The sequence below is a fragment of the Asterias amurensis genome, chromosome 21 (genome assembly GCF_032118995.1).
Source record: "Asterias amurensis chromosome 21, ASM3211899v1".
Classification (NCBI taxonomy): domain Eukaryota; kingdom Metazoa; phylum Echinodermata; class Asteroidea; order Forcipulatida; family Asteriidae; genus Asterias; species Asterias amurensis.
The window spans coordinates 10027182-10041915 of record NC_092668.1 but is presented as its reverse complement, the minus strand read 5'-3'; the positions used below and the strand labels follow the sequence as shown (position 1 = coordinate 10041915).

The 14734-nt window shown below is 38.5% G+C and overlaps 2 protein-coding genes across 5 annotated transcripts in view; both read right to left on the bottom strand.

Annotated features, from left to right (window-relative positions):
- Positions 1-3215: 3215 nt before the first annotated feature.
- LOC139953337 (uncharacterized) overlaps positions 3216-14734 on the bottom strand; it is a 62310-nt gene continuing 50791 nt past the window's right edge. For all 4 annotated transcript variants that reach the window (XM_071952841.1, XM_071952842.1, XM_071952840.1 and 1 more), the window contains one exon: positions 3216-10713. In XM_071952841.1, the coding sequence (XP_071808942.1) occupies positions 9274-10017 (744 nt within the window). In that variant the 5' untranslated portion in view covers positions 10018-10713 and the 3' untranslated portion in view covers positions 3216-9273. The remainder of the gene's footprint in view (positions 10714-14734) is intronic.
- Positions 10642-14459, bottom strand: LOC139953367 (uncharacterized). Its single transcript, XM_071952874.1, has 4 exons — positions 13406-14459; positions 12184-13300; positions 11821-11845; positions 10642-10713 (listed from the first exon to the last, which is right to left on the bottom strand). Exons 1-4 carry the CDS (start codon positions 14457-14459, stop codon positions 10642-10644), a joined length of 2268 nt encoding a protein of 755 aa, XP_071808975.1.

Genomic DNA, 14734 nt, shown 5'->3' with positions numbered 1-14734 from the left:
AGTATCAATAGAGAAGATGGAGTACCAGTTCACTTCGGGCTCGTCGGTTCGTACTCCGAGAATTACAAATAAACACTCCGTCAGATGTATATTTTTCTATTGGGGAACTATTTTGGCTATTGGCAATTTGAAACAAAACAAAGTAATAAATTGAGCTGTTACCTAAAGGTCAGGATGGGCAGATTGGTTTTTTTTGAGATCTTTCCAATAACAAAGATTGTTGTTTTTAAATGATAAATGTCGTTCATAAACTTGTCAAAAATTTATAGCCAAATTGTTTTGACAGAACAGAGATAAATTTAGTTTAAAGTGTTTTGCTTCTATCAAGACCTATGAACAAATTACTTTTTGAGATAATTATGAAATAAGGCTCTATTCTCCTTCTGCAATTTACTCTTTTGTATCCTAATTTAAGCCAGATGTTTGTGTCAACACAAATAACTATATGAGTCAAAGATTTAAAATACCATTTTCAGGATAGGAGACTTCACTTAGTCACTGAGAGGTCAGATTTCAACTGAAAACTTGCAGGTTTAAGATTTTTTAATAAGAGTTACATACATCCTTACTTTTATATCTTTTTTTTCTATGAGCAAATTGTCAGCTCAATATAGTACAGTACTATTTGGTTTGTAAAAATGTATGGATTTTATAAGATTGTTTTTGCATATTTTGGAGGTGGAAACTTAAACCCATTTGGATGTTTTTATTAACAACTTTTTATGATAACAAATAAAAACTGCAATTAATGACTTTATAGCACAGAGATGACAATTGGAAATGTTGTAAAACTTTCACGAACTTGGATAGGTAATATTATAACTAGCCAAGAAAGAAATGGAACACTTTACACAAACAATTTGCAAAAGCACATTCAACATTACTTCTTTTTATTTTAAATTGTTGGACGATAATGTAAAGTGGAATCAAAGTAATTAAAATGCTTTAATTATAATTGAACAAATAACATGGATACTTATGTTAATACCTTGAAATATGGATCATAAATGGGTACAAATAATCAATAATTAGGTGGGAATATAACTGGATAATGAAAATTAATTGGTTTTTCCTACATGTGGATAAATCAGTATACTAACTTGGATTACAGAATTTAAAATTGTCAAAACAACGGGATGGAAGTTCATTTCAAACATCAATTACAAAAATATCTGGATACAACATTTTCAAAAAAGTTCATTTACTTTTATCAAATCAACAAAACTGGGTTAAATTACAACTCTTCTAATTTGTTCGTTGTCATCACAATTTTAAAGGGACAAAAGATCGATCAATTTATTTTTGTTCCTACCGTTATTTTATTAAATCATGAAATTGTTAGATAAATTCATCAGATTGGCATCCTTAATTGAAAAACTTACTGGCCACAGAGAACAATAAATATATTGTTAATAATTTTAGAAAATGTTAACCGTAAAATCTGCAGGTCCCAGCAAATGTTTGCATTGCTGAACATCACATCCACTTGCTTTAAAACACAAAATTAAATTGATAACGCTTACGTCGTCTGGCACACCGTGAAACAATGAGGAATGTTCCCTGTATTCCCCCTCAAGAGTTTTCTCCAGATATTATTTTGGAAAAAACTCACGAAGGAAAAACATATATTCTATATAAATATATATAAAATACAGTTCATTAACATAATTATTTAATATTAGCTTATGATATGTGTAAGTAAGTTTGACACATTTTGAAAATAATAAAACACAATACTATGAAATAATTCAAGAATTGCTGGTAGCCTTGAAGTTGCATTGATAGAAAGGCAAGGTAAATGCAAAAACTATGAGACACAAAAGGAACGTGAACAAAAACAATAAAAATTGACAAACTTAATGGTTCTGGGATTGAAATAACATAAGAGTTAAAGTAGACAGTAAATATTAGATATTTTTTTCGATGGGGTTTCACAAAATGACTGTAGATAATATTTTTTTGACAACACAAAATCGTGCAGGGCAAAACCATGTGGGAAAACAACATCCCGCGCCGAACAAATACTCTCCCCCCCCCCCCCCCCACCCTTAGTGGACTATTTCTTTCAATTACCTTGGAAACCTCCTTGTGTGTTGACATAGGAGAGGCAAGGTCAGTGAATTTCCCATGTGAAACATGTAATCAGTGTTCTCAGGGAGGAAATTAGACAAGATAGCAGGGTATGGAGCAAGTCACGAGGATAGAGTCGGAAGTACGCAGGGTCGAGTAGTAAGGCTACCGAGTAGTAGACGCAAATGAATTTAACAAGAAGAGAAAACCTTCCAGCTGGCCCAAATTCACAGAGCTACTTTACACAAAATAATATTGCTTAGTAATCTTCTGCTAAGAAAAAATTAGCAGGATACCAGCCAGATATATTGCATATGTGAAATGACACTTTAGCTGGTGACAATTATTCTGGTAAGCATATTTTGTTATGCTTAGCTACTATTTATGCTTAAGCAGCTATATGAAATTTGGGCCAGAACTGAATTAAGAAAAATTGCAGGGACCTCATCTGATGCAAATCAACCGTCTGTCCTTGCATTATTTTCATATTGCCAAAACACCTACACATCTAGTTCATATTATTTCTCCATGAATGTCAATCTTACTGACACATCAATTTGTGTCAAACCTAATTTGTTATTTCCCAGTCCAGTTTTTATTATATTCAGGCTGAGGTGAAAAACATAAATGTTTCTCAGTGGGAAGATGCTTGCAAAGCAGAATTTACCTGTCGCTAGACTGCTAGTCTTGTGCATATTTGAAGGTTCAGGTGTTACGCCTGAAATGTCACAGAGGCAACGAAGGCGATTGCCTCCATGCCCCGTGGTCATTGCCTTGGTGCCCTTGAAATGCTGTCCCAGTAGAAATTTACAATTTCCTCATAGGGTACCCTTTACCAAGGACAAAATGTCTCTGTGCCCTTGCCCTTTTAAAAATGAAGCATACAGGCCTGGGGTGCTGTTCTGTTTAACTGCACACTATTATTTCCTTAATGATGGCTGTTAGGCTTCAAGTCGCCCCAAAATGTCAAAATATGCACAAGACTGCCCTGATAACAACAACGGCACTCCACACTAATGTTAAAAATAGAAGCTCCGTACCCGCATCTTAAACAAGGTGTCAAAAATATGCACGTACATGTCCAAGTTTTGTATTCACTCGCGTGCACTGGCTGTCCTAGCTAATGCAGCCTGGTGTGCTGATGCTTTGACTGTGTGAGAGCTAGGTGGCAGATTGTTTGTCTGACATGGGTATTCTGAGTCAAAGTGACTACATTAGTGTGGAGTGCTGTTGTGGAGTGCCTATTGTAAGAAATAAATTTATCATTCAACAATTAACTGAAAGAAAGCAGTAGTACAAATCGCACTCGAGTGAAAAGGTCACAATGCCCGAGGTCCATTTTGCTTCCAGAAATTGAAAATCTAGGTTAAATCTCATCATTAGATCGTTTTCATCTCCGTTTATAAAGAGGGGAAAAAACCCAACACATTTGATTAATCCTTCCGACAAACTTGTTTCTGCACTAGCTACTTTTCTTTGTTGTTAAGGCAGGGACGACATTTCCAGCAAATTTGCTAAATATATTGCACTTCCTTTAAAGGTGAAGCTACTTTGTCTTGATGACAAGAAACAGCAGCCAGGCTTGAGAAAGTTTAATCCTTTGTTGCCATGGAAACTGTCTGCACCCAATAAAGCATCAATACATGCATCATTCACAGCTCAAGATGAACAATATCATGAATCTATCTGTTACACTGCACATTACAATGATACATACATGTTGGAGTAGGAGCCTCTTATAGATTAGAGAATTTAACATCAACAAGCTCAGGAGGAAAAAAAGGAAGACAGCCAACCGATTCTTAAAGAAGTAGTACAGAGTGGTAATTAGACATTTCAAAAACAGATTGGAATCAATCAGAGAGCTCACTGTTTATAAAGTTTATTCCAGAACCTTTGCTTAAAGAAAGTCAATAAAATAGCATTTGATTCTTGAAGACCTCTTCCCTGTTATTATCTTTACATATAGACGATGTGACCTCTGACGTCACACGAAAACCATAACATGATTCGCGCGTATACCGCCGGGCAAAACCTTTGTGTTTTGCCAGCCAGCTAGAAAGTGTACGCAATCTTACACTATGACTGCGCAACTCAGTGCCCGGCGAAACATGACGTATATAATGTTTTGTCAACAGAGGGTGGTTTGAATGTAAACATAGGTCACATCGTCTATTGATTGCTGCATTCCAAATAAGAATGTCATACAAACGCCCACAAAATCCGCTTACAAAAATTGCTTTTCATAAAATGGGTTCACCAAAATAAAAATGCAAAGATAATAACAATTTTCAGTGAAAACAAGAAGATTTAAATGAACTCATTCTTCCAAATTCTTGCTAATTTTTGAGTGTAATAAATGGAGATTTGCCGACCATTGTCATGGGAATTGATATTTAAAAGGAAAGTATACAGTTTGGTTACATCTGGAAAAGCAATTCAGAATCCTGCATCCTCACTTTCCTTTCTCTATGCCTAAATCAAGACAGTCTCTTAATAACTCATCTGTGAAAGTCATTGCCTTCTTGAGTTTAAGCTTCTGAAAAAAAGATCTTCCAAGGTTCAAAATTGTAGGTCATTCACCACTGCTATAAATAGTAAATCAACCAACAAGACCAAACCAGAGAGGAATTTAGGGTGGCCGAGTGAAAAAAGTCTCCAAGTTTTTATTGCCATTATTGCAGTCATTACCAAACATACAGACCCTTTTAAGAATGAACTTTTTCTAGCATACACGTAACCAACGTGTCAACATTAAACTCCTATCAAAACCGACTTTTTCTTTCTAGTACAAAAACCTCTTCTCTTGCATCTTTTAATAAACTCATCCATCACTAAAGCAGTGTGCCTTGTTTGATGAACAAAGAAAGTCAAAGATGAAATACATTAAAAAAGGGCAAGTTAATTGATTGGACAAACTACACACTTGTGTGCACAACTTCCCTCGGACCAGCCAGGGATGAAGACTGTATTTACCCCGAGATGAAAACCTAACCAAGCTAACAGGAAACTCACATATTTGCCCTCTCATTAACTCTACCTTGTATGATGAAATTTTGCTCTCTCATACATTGTAGAGATTTTTTTCAAGACCTGGGTATCTGGAACTCATAAAATTAAACATTCCTGTAGAAGCATCAGGGCTGGGTGGAAGATTGATAGATGAGGAATTGAAATTGATGGTGGATTCGTTAGAGAACGAAGACAGTTCAAAAAAAGGGAAACAAATTAATATAAACAAATTGCACGCAATAAGGATCAACCCTTGGTATTTCTCGTGAACCAACATGGGCAGTGTATATTTGAGAAAAACATGTAGTTTGTTTTCGTAATATATACACATTTGCCATTCCAAAACAATAAAATATTTAAATCATAACAATTGAAAGAAATTAAATTCATTCAAGAAATGTGTTTTTGTTATGGTTTAAAGATCGGGTGTTTTACAACAAAACATGAAACTGAAAGAACACCAGAGTTATTTTTTGCAATAACATAAAGGCTGAAAACTACGTGACAAATGAGACCCACATATGGTGGTCACCGGATATCTCAGGAATTGCAAGCCATTGGTTTCAGCTATGAAATCCAGAGCGCCTTGTTATCTGATCAACATAAATATATCTCCCTGCTTGAGTAATTTAGCCGATTCTTTATGCAGATTTCTTGTGCTATTCCATCACTGATGACAAGCATCTGATAAATTTATATACAGTGGGGAGACCATGTTGATATGCATATGTCCACTCAGTTGGCACTAGGTTTGCAGCTGTTGCACTCAACGTGCGAACCCATCAGGATTCCCAATTGATGCTGTTCAATACTATTGGGTATGCGTGTGAGTCAAGTGTTAACACACTGAGAGTGGTGAGGCTTACAAGTCTTGCACCACATAATTCCTCGTGTGTGAAATATTTTACATTTTTGTGTCATGAAAATATTATTGATTATTATGGTTCCAATATCAGACTAGATATAATCAATATTCATGAGTATTAATGGCCAGGAACCCAGATTGTTATGACCATCTGGTTTACCATTTTACCAAAAATCTATTGTGGAATTCTATACCTGGTTAAATTTAAATACCCATTTTAGGGTTTAATCTTATGATGAAATTGATTAAAACTCAAATGTTTACAAATGTTTAGCTCATAATAAACATGGCATCTCTCATGCTTCACTGAATTCATGGGAAAAAACGCAACAGCATTGGTGGTCTCATTGTCATTTTCAACTCTTACATTTTGCAGCTTTATTAAAAAGCAAAAACAAGATTGTTTTTTTGGGTGTTGAGTTTCTCATTCTGTACTGTTGTTTCTTTTTGTACAGTGTCTAGAAAAATACAGCTGATTTTGATTATAGTGCAGCATTATAAAGTTGGGTTTGGATTTCCAATTTTTGAATCATGTGTTCTTAAAAACCATTTGCGGGTTCTTCATGGTCAGAGGATACTGTAGTGTCAACCTCATTGTACAGATTCTAAAAATATCAAGTACATGTAACTGTTCGGCATTGATGAATGATGAGCTGTTAGCAAGAGATATCAGCCAAGAGGATTTCCTGCATTCTCAACAAGGCTACAGCAGGTCCTGCCATTGACTTTCCAGAGGTGAAATCTATCCTCGTACAATTAACCTTGAATCCTTAAATTTGGTCTTCATTTCACATCCCCCTGGAAAAGGAATACCCGATACTGCAATTTGGTTTAGAATCATCTCGAAACGGATGGCTAAGATTGAATAAAAAATATATTTAAATCAAACTTTCTAATCAAACTTTTTTTAAAGGAAGTTTTTCTGAGGAGGGGCAGGGGACTGGGTAAGGTTTTAGCTTGTCAAATCTAAACCTAACAACATGAACCTTAATTTCTCCACGTGGCAATGCAATGTATCTCTTGAAAGACTTTTTTTAGTGTAGTTACCAGGGAATATTTCACACATAATATCCATGATCAAAATACTACATTCCTTTTTATCCATTGGTTTTTCCAGGAAACAGTTTTTCATGTGTACTTTTAACGACACTACTCTAATTTCACCAGGTGTTTCTGGAGTAGCTGTTGTCTGAGTAGAGTATTAATACCTGTGGGTTGTGGAAACTTATTGATTTAACAGAGGCCACTAAAGGCGGGTATGATAAAAGGGTTATCAAATGTTGGCAAATACTGAATAAGGAAATACAAAATGAGACGTATCGGAATTCAGTTTGCAAAACTGCCTAGAGAAATGTGCTATTCCCGGAGGGAGGGAAACGGAACGTGGGAATTGAAACATAAGACATGGCAGTGTTTAGAATCGATTGAATATATATTGCGCTATAATTGTTAGATACGCTGGATACTTAGACTAATTTGAATCTCAAAATGGATGACAAAAATGACAAATTCTTATCCGACTATCTTCATACTCTCAGTGGGCCTGAGAGGGGGAATTTCCTTTTTTGACTTTTACTCCAAGAAGTAGGAATGTTTACACCACCCAATCCCTTGACATAATGTTATTACTCACATGCCTGAAGTATCCAGTACCACTCAAGTTTCTTAGAATTAAAGAGGAGTTCAGTGTAGGTAGGATCTGCATGAGTGCTACTGACCAGATCACGTGTTTGACAAAAAACACGCCGACCTTAAAATTTCATGACAATTGTAAAAACTAGAAGCAGCTGTCCAAATTTTATGATGTGTTTCTACTTTTCTTCATACCAAAAGGTTGATTAATTGGTCAGTTTTAATATTGTCTTCCGTACCACCGTGTACACTTTCTGCCTGAATGTCTAGGCTTCGGGGCTGTCTTGTGAACTTAGGATGTCACAAATCTAATAATAGACACATGTCTTTGGTTGCTTTACTCTTTACTGTTGCTACTCAGCTACTTTGTTCTGGTGTGGACTAATGTGTTACATCAACATGGAAGAAACTGCATAAAATGGTAAGTACCTACATTTCCACATGAAAAATATAATGGATACATGTGTATAAAGGGTTATTATCATTTCTTTTAGTGGTCCCCAAAAAATAAACTGTTTCCAAAATATAATGCACCCCAAAATACTGAAAATATAGGAGTACAATATTGAGTCCATTGCGGCAAGTTAATCATATTATGAGTTTTTAGTAGAGAGGATACATTACTGGTATTGTAGATACATGCATTATATATATATATCAAAATTACTTGTAGAAAAAGCCAGTAAAGGACAAGACAATCAGCCATCGGGTGGATTGTTTGATAACAACTTGATAAGCAACAGCCAATAAAATTGTCTGCATTTTATGTGAGATGTTGCTATCAATCATGGGCCCAATTTCATGTTACCTAGTGCAGCATTTTGCGGCTTGCAATGCTTTCAAGCGTGCTTTAAGCATTACAAAAAGACAACCTGGGCACAAAAATGTCCATCAAAGCTCTTGTGACTCATTCTAGAAACTGTTTTTTTTTTTTACAGTGGCTCTTAAGAAGTTCTCATGGAGATAGAGCGGCTAGAGCCACGAATTTCAAGGGGACTTCTTCGAAAACCTTTAGTCTTGCCGTATAATTTCAGCACAATTTGTTTGATTAACACTGAGCAGTGCTATGTGACTTGGCCCCGATGGCATGAATTGACACTTAATTCCATTTTGATTGTGGCCCAATACAGCTTGAATTCATGCACATTGCGATATTTCATTACATTACTTACAATAATTTTTTGCCGTTTAAAGGTTATTTACAATCAGCTGAAAAAACCTGCAACATCATTTTTTATAAGGCAGCCTCCACTTCACCAGACCTCAATGTGTGAAGAAATACAAATTGACCGAATCATACAGGATCATATTTTGCACCTGCTGTACGACATTACAATTCTTTTCAAAATATATTACACTTAGTTGGGTCGGCAGTAAATAGAACTGTTTTGCATTTTGAGGGAAAATGTCATCTAAAAAACTACAAACTTGTTGCTTTTTGACATAAAAAATTGTTCTACCTACAGTGTAACGTACATTTTAGTTACAGTCAGATCTTGGTCATTAACACGATGCATTTAACATGGATGTTGATTTATGATTGAACAATTGTAATTTTTCTTCACACATTGAGCTCTGTGGACAAAGTACTCTTCCAGAAAAAACATTTCATTACAAAAAATTTATAATATAAATATGTTTCATACATTTTGATACAAAGTAGACAAAAAAAGGTATATTACGTGTTATGTAAATCAACTCCTACAGACTTCAGGCGCACGTACAAACCATTTCTCATTCTTGACAGTCTGTCCGATGTTTGGTTTCGTCTTTTCTAAGACCGTTGCTCGTCTCTTAATAAGCTTCCCTTTCTGAATGTGCGGCTGACTTCTGCTTCTCTGCAGCTGCACGGTACTCCGCTGCGGCGACGGTGACCCGGCGCTGACCGTCCGCCGATGACCCTTCCATTGTGGGTGAAGCTGCTGCTGTTGCTGCTGCCGTGCTTTCTGGTCCACGGTACTAACAACCAGGTCATCCTGGCTAGCGTCATAGTCCGTTTTACTAATGGTCTCAATACGTGGCATCTGAACCTCCTTCCGGCTCTCATTGCGTAATAGATGTAACCACTCCTCCCGTTTCTCCCAACTCGACGTGTTGAACTTGTAGATCTGGCTCGTCTTATCTTTGAAGGCAATCTGGAAGCTAAACTCACCGACCGGGGCAATCTTCCCCCCTCTCACATTGAAGAAGCCCCGCGGCTTCTTATGGACTTTGTCCGTGTACCACACAATGAAGGGGCTCGAGTCGTTGGTGTACAAGCACGCGTAGACAATTTTGGGCTTCTGTTTATGCCGCCGCCACGGTTCGTGGACCGATAATTGGCCTTGCTGGATCATCGTACTCATCTGTGCACTGGTGAACAGTGCATGCATGTCAACTTGTGGACGCGGTGGCCCCGAGCCACGCTTTAGTAATCTCATTAGGAAGTTGGATGTCATGGTTTTTTCATGCAATTCACAGCGGTAAGACCCTCTTCTGAATCAGCACTTGGTACAATCAACAAGGATTCTCACTATTTTATCAGTCTGTTTAGCGTATTGTAACACCGTAACAGAATGATATTCTACAGTTGTTGAAATCTAAAAACTTCTATTGAAAAACAACCGATATTTCTTCTCTCATTCACAGTCTACTGAGAATGAAAATCCATATCCAGTCATTTCCTGCAGTTACTGGAGTTTGAGTTACAAACCTGAATTGGTCCAAGGTTGGCTGTTTCCTTTGCACATTTTAACACTTCGCTGCACTACAAATACATTAGACACGCCACTGTTGCCTATCTCCTCTTCAGATGTTCAACAGTCAGATCACTACTGCTTGGCCCAAAACGGTTCCCCAGGAAATCTGCCCCGTACTCGCAACCGCTACTGGGGAAATATCTTCACCATTCTAATGTGATGAATTACACAACTCAGCCACTGGTGAAAAGCGAACTCATTAATCTCGATGTTGAAAGCAGCTATTCCATAATTAGGTGTCCTCCTGTAAACACTTATCCTATCATCATTAGCACAGGGGCCCAGCCAGAAGACATGTAGAGCTCAGTGCAGCATGCAAGCTCATCACACTACAGACAGCACAAACACGTACACACACAGTCCTCTGCTCTCTCCAAAAGCACAAGTGGGAGTGACCTGCAAGAGGAAAAACACAGTAATATATTATTCACAACTGGACTCTTCCATTCGGCACACAGGGGTGAGGTAGGCAATCACAGTGGAGGGTGAAGGCAGCGGTATTATACTTAGTGGGTACACAGTCAAGCTCAAGCCAAGAGTGGTTTATTATGGAATGGCAAAACAGAAGAGTCCAATTACTTGAAGCAGGAACCGACAAATCAATGGTGACAGTCGTATTCTTCAGTCTTCATTTGGGCGACCCACAAACATTTTGCCACATCAAGCCTTTCTTTCACAACTCTTTTGACCTGAAAACAAATCTGTATCACTGCATATTACTCAGAGAGTAAAAATGGAAATAAAGTTCACTTCTACAGAAAGTAATATTAATAATCACATCTGAAGCATGTTCCCCCTCCCAATAGGCCTACCCAGCAGAATATCACTGGCAAATACATGTCAACTTAAACCAGCGTCCTTAATTGTGTCCTCTCAATAATTCCAATGAGGGCCATCCTGTGTTTGACTTCTGCTGACCACCAACGTTAAACCTTGCAGAACAGATAACAATACTAGATAGCGGCCGAAGCAATGTTTGTTCATAGATCAACCTTGCTCTATGGTTTGTTGTATGAATGGATTTTTACTTCCCACCCCCCCCCTTTTGTTTTACCTGACAGCTTTTGGAAAACCACTCACTACCTGAACCATGGTTTATTAAATTTCATTCATTCATTCATTCATAATTGGTTTATTATTTTAAAAACAAATTCCCATGGCGACCGGAGGTCGAATTACAGGAAAATATACAGAGATTAAAACATAGGAAAAATCACCCGTTTTCACATTATTTAAGAAATAATTGATTAAGGAGAGACAAATATTTACAATGTATAAAATAAATTGTTCTGAAAGTTGCGGGAAAAAAAAAAAAAGAAGGGAAAAAAAAAAAAAAAAAATTGTTGGCAAAGTCAAAGGGCGCATAAAAAGCTGCATTATATTGCAAATCAATTATTAAAAAGGCGTGTGAGGTGAGGGAGAGGGCTCTTTCTATAGCGCTCTGTTCGGCATTTAAACTGACCCAGAAGTCCGGAGTTCCTAAGTTGGTACCCACCATCATACCTCTGTGGCAACAGGCGCTTTAGGACTGATGAAGGGAGAGTTTTGGCAAAAGATTGGCACAAGTGGTTACGACGGCATACCAGTGTTTCAATATTGCACAATTGTAGAGCGTCTGAATAGCGCACGTAGTCATTGCCAAGAATAATTCTGCATGCGCGTTTTTGCACCCTTTCCAGATCATTGCACTGCTTACTTGACAAAGCACCTGACCAGGCGGGTGCAGCATACTCCAAAATTGGCCGCACAAAGGAGGTATATATAGCAACAAGATCAGATATGCTTAGGTAATGATACTTCAATTTACGAAGCATGAAAAGGCGGGAATTTGCACGCTTGATCATTGAGCCTACATGCGTGTCCCACCTTAAGTCGGCTTGAATAAAAACACCTAAAAGCTTAATAACTGCACATTGTGTAATAGTTTTGTCATTTAGAGTCAATGAGAGGGGATCTGGCTGGTTCCGCGAGAAACAAATGTCCATGGTGAAACACTTTTTCACGTTGAGTTGCATTTTGTTGTCCGACGACCAAACATCCAGATCAGTTATTGCAGATGGGAGGTTGGATCCAACACTGGCATCACGGGTTTCAATGACAGTCATGTCATCAACATATTTGAAGTGTTTTATACTTGTATTGTACTCTTTGAAACCGGCATCGTTGATAATTGCCAGGAAGATAATGGCACCGAGCTTAGTGCCTTGTGGGACACCTGCATTAGTATGGGTCCATTCCGAAAAGCAATCGAGGTACCTCACGCACTGTTCACGATTAGAGATGAAATCACCGATCCATGCGGCTAAATGTGGTGGAACTCCCAACTTGAGGAGCTTGGAAACTGCAATTGTGTGGTCGATGTGATCAAAAGCCTTAGAAAAGTCAGTTAGAAGAATGGACGATATAGATTTGGGTAGTTCAGCATTAGCATGGAGAGTGTGAAGAACATCAATCAAACAGTGCGTAGTGGATACGTTCTTGATGTTTCCGAACTGGGCGGGGTCGAGGTTGGGTTTAATCGACGCCATTGTTTGTTGAGCAATGAAGTGCTCTGTCACTTTGGCAAAGTGATCTGTGAGGGCAATGGGTCGCAAATTGTCTATGTTGGCTGATGAAGTTTTGGGCACAGGGACGACAATTGCCCTCTTCCATTGTGCTGGGACGATAAGCTGAGCAAACGAGGCGTTGATAATGTGAGTCAATGGCTTAGAAAGTTCATAAGAATACTGTCGTATAAATCTAGCCGAAATATTATCGGGGCCACTCGCCTTTGTGCTGCTTATTCTCTGAAGTTGTTTGAGCACCTCCCAAGGTTGGACAGGAGGGATTGGTTTGGCTGGAAGGTAGGCTGGCAGTAAGGATGTATCCAATGGGTCAATGTCGTTACCGACTGCAGCGAACTTTTCACAAATAGCAGACGCTATGTCCTTATGAGCTGTGGGGTCAATATTCTGCACATGGATGTTGCGATTTGTGCTCGTGCCTGTTGTAATTAGTCAAACTTCACGAAACCATGAACTCGGATTTGATTTCTTGAGTCGTTCGACCTTGGTTGTGTAGTGTGTTTTCTTGGCAAGTTTGATTTCACGATTGATCTTGTTCCTGAAATACCTCCACAGCGATTGTTGGTTGCCATGGAAAGCACGCTGACGCTTGACAACAAGTGATTTGATGTAGGGTGTCAGCCATGGTTTGTCAGTGGGGTGTTTTTTGACTGATTTCTTCGGAAAGTAAGTGTCTAGCACACAGTTGAGGGTTTCATAGAACTCCGTGCATTTTGCAGTGACGTCATGCGTGCTGGTTACTTCCAACCAATCATGGTCACTCAACCATGAACCACATTCTCGCACGTCGCTGTCCTTCATGGGCCGTACCACTCGAGTCTTGCTGGTGTTGGTATTGCGGATGGGGCGTTTAGGTCTGACAATGACACAGCGGTGATCACTAAGTCCAAGAGGGGAGCTAATTTCTACAGGATTGTAGAATGATGATAGGTTGGTGATGATCTTGTCTAAAATGGCATCTTCACGAGTTGGCTTGTCCACAATTTGAATAAAGTTATTTGACAAAAGAGGGTCCAGTTCTAGCCGGTTAAAATCACCCATGACAATAATGCCGGAATCAGGCTGCCGAGTGAGAATTTGATCAACAGTGGAACTGATGTGATCAAGCAGAGGTTGAGCAATAATGCTTTTGGGAGGGTAGTAAACAGTTCCTATCACAATGTTTGAAATTGAACGTGGTAAGCGTGGAGGCCGAACATTAACCCAGATTGCTTCGATGTCATCAGGAACCTCTATGTTATCAAGTAAGGTAGCATTTAAGCATTCTTTGGTGTAAAGAGCTACACCCCCTCCTCGACGCTCTTTTCTTGGACGCGAAAAACTGTTGTAGCCATGGATACTAAATTGATCCACAGGTTGGTCTGGTGAAAACCACGTCTCCGTGATAGCTCCAATGTCCACTTTGTTATTGTTCAAAATCAGGCCCAGTTCATCAACTTTGTTATTGAGGGAACGAGGGTTACATAACAAGGTAGTTGGTAGCTGATAATGGTACCTCGGTTGCTCAGTTGTTATGTTAATGAGGTTCCCAATTCCTCTCCTTTGTGTAGATTTCAACATGGTGGACCTTTGCGACATTACTACTGGAATATGACGAAGTGTTGTAGATCCTCCTCTGCAACCTCGCTTATTAATTTTTGCTATGTTATTAGCTCTCAGAATATCCCACGTTCGTTGCGGTAGGTGGGTTTTTGGCAATTTCCTTCCAATGTCAGTGAGACTCTTGGCAGAGTATTTCAGGACTGACGGACGTCATCATTGCTTAGATTATATCACAACTGGTTAACGGTAGAGAGATGCCTGCAGTTCCACAAAATTACGAAAGCAGTTCAAAAATATAGTCACTTACTCGT

Bases quoted from the DNA above. Each gene is read 5' to 3' on its own strand.
- LOC139953367 (XM_071952874.1), bottom strand. From the start codon at position 14,459: ATGTCGCAAAGGTCCACCATGTTGAAATCTACACAAAGGAGAGGAATT. The intron at 13,301-13,405 runs GTGAAATCAAAC...TAATTACAACAG, and splicing joins TTTCAGGAACAAGATCAATC to GCACGAGCACAAATCGCAAC. The intron at 11,846-12,183 runs GTGGGACACGCA...TCCCTTCATCAG, and splicing joins TTTATTCAAGCCGACTTAAG to TCCTAAAGCGCCTGTTGCCA.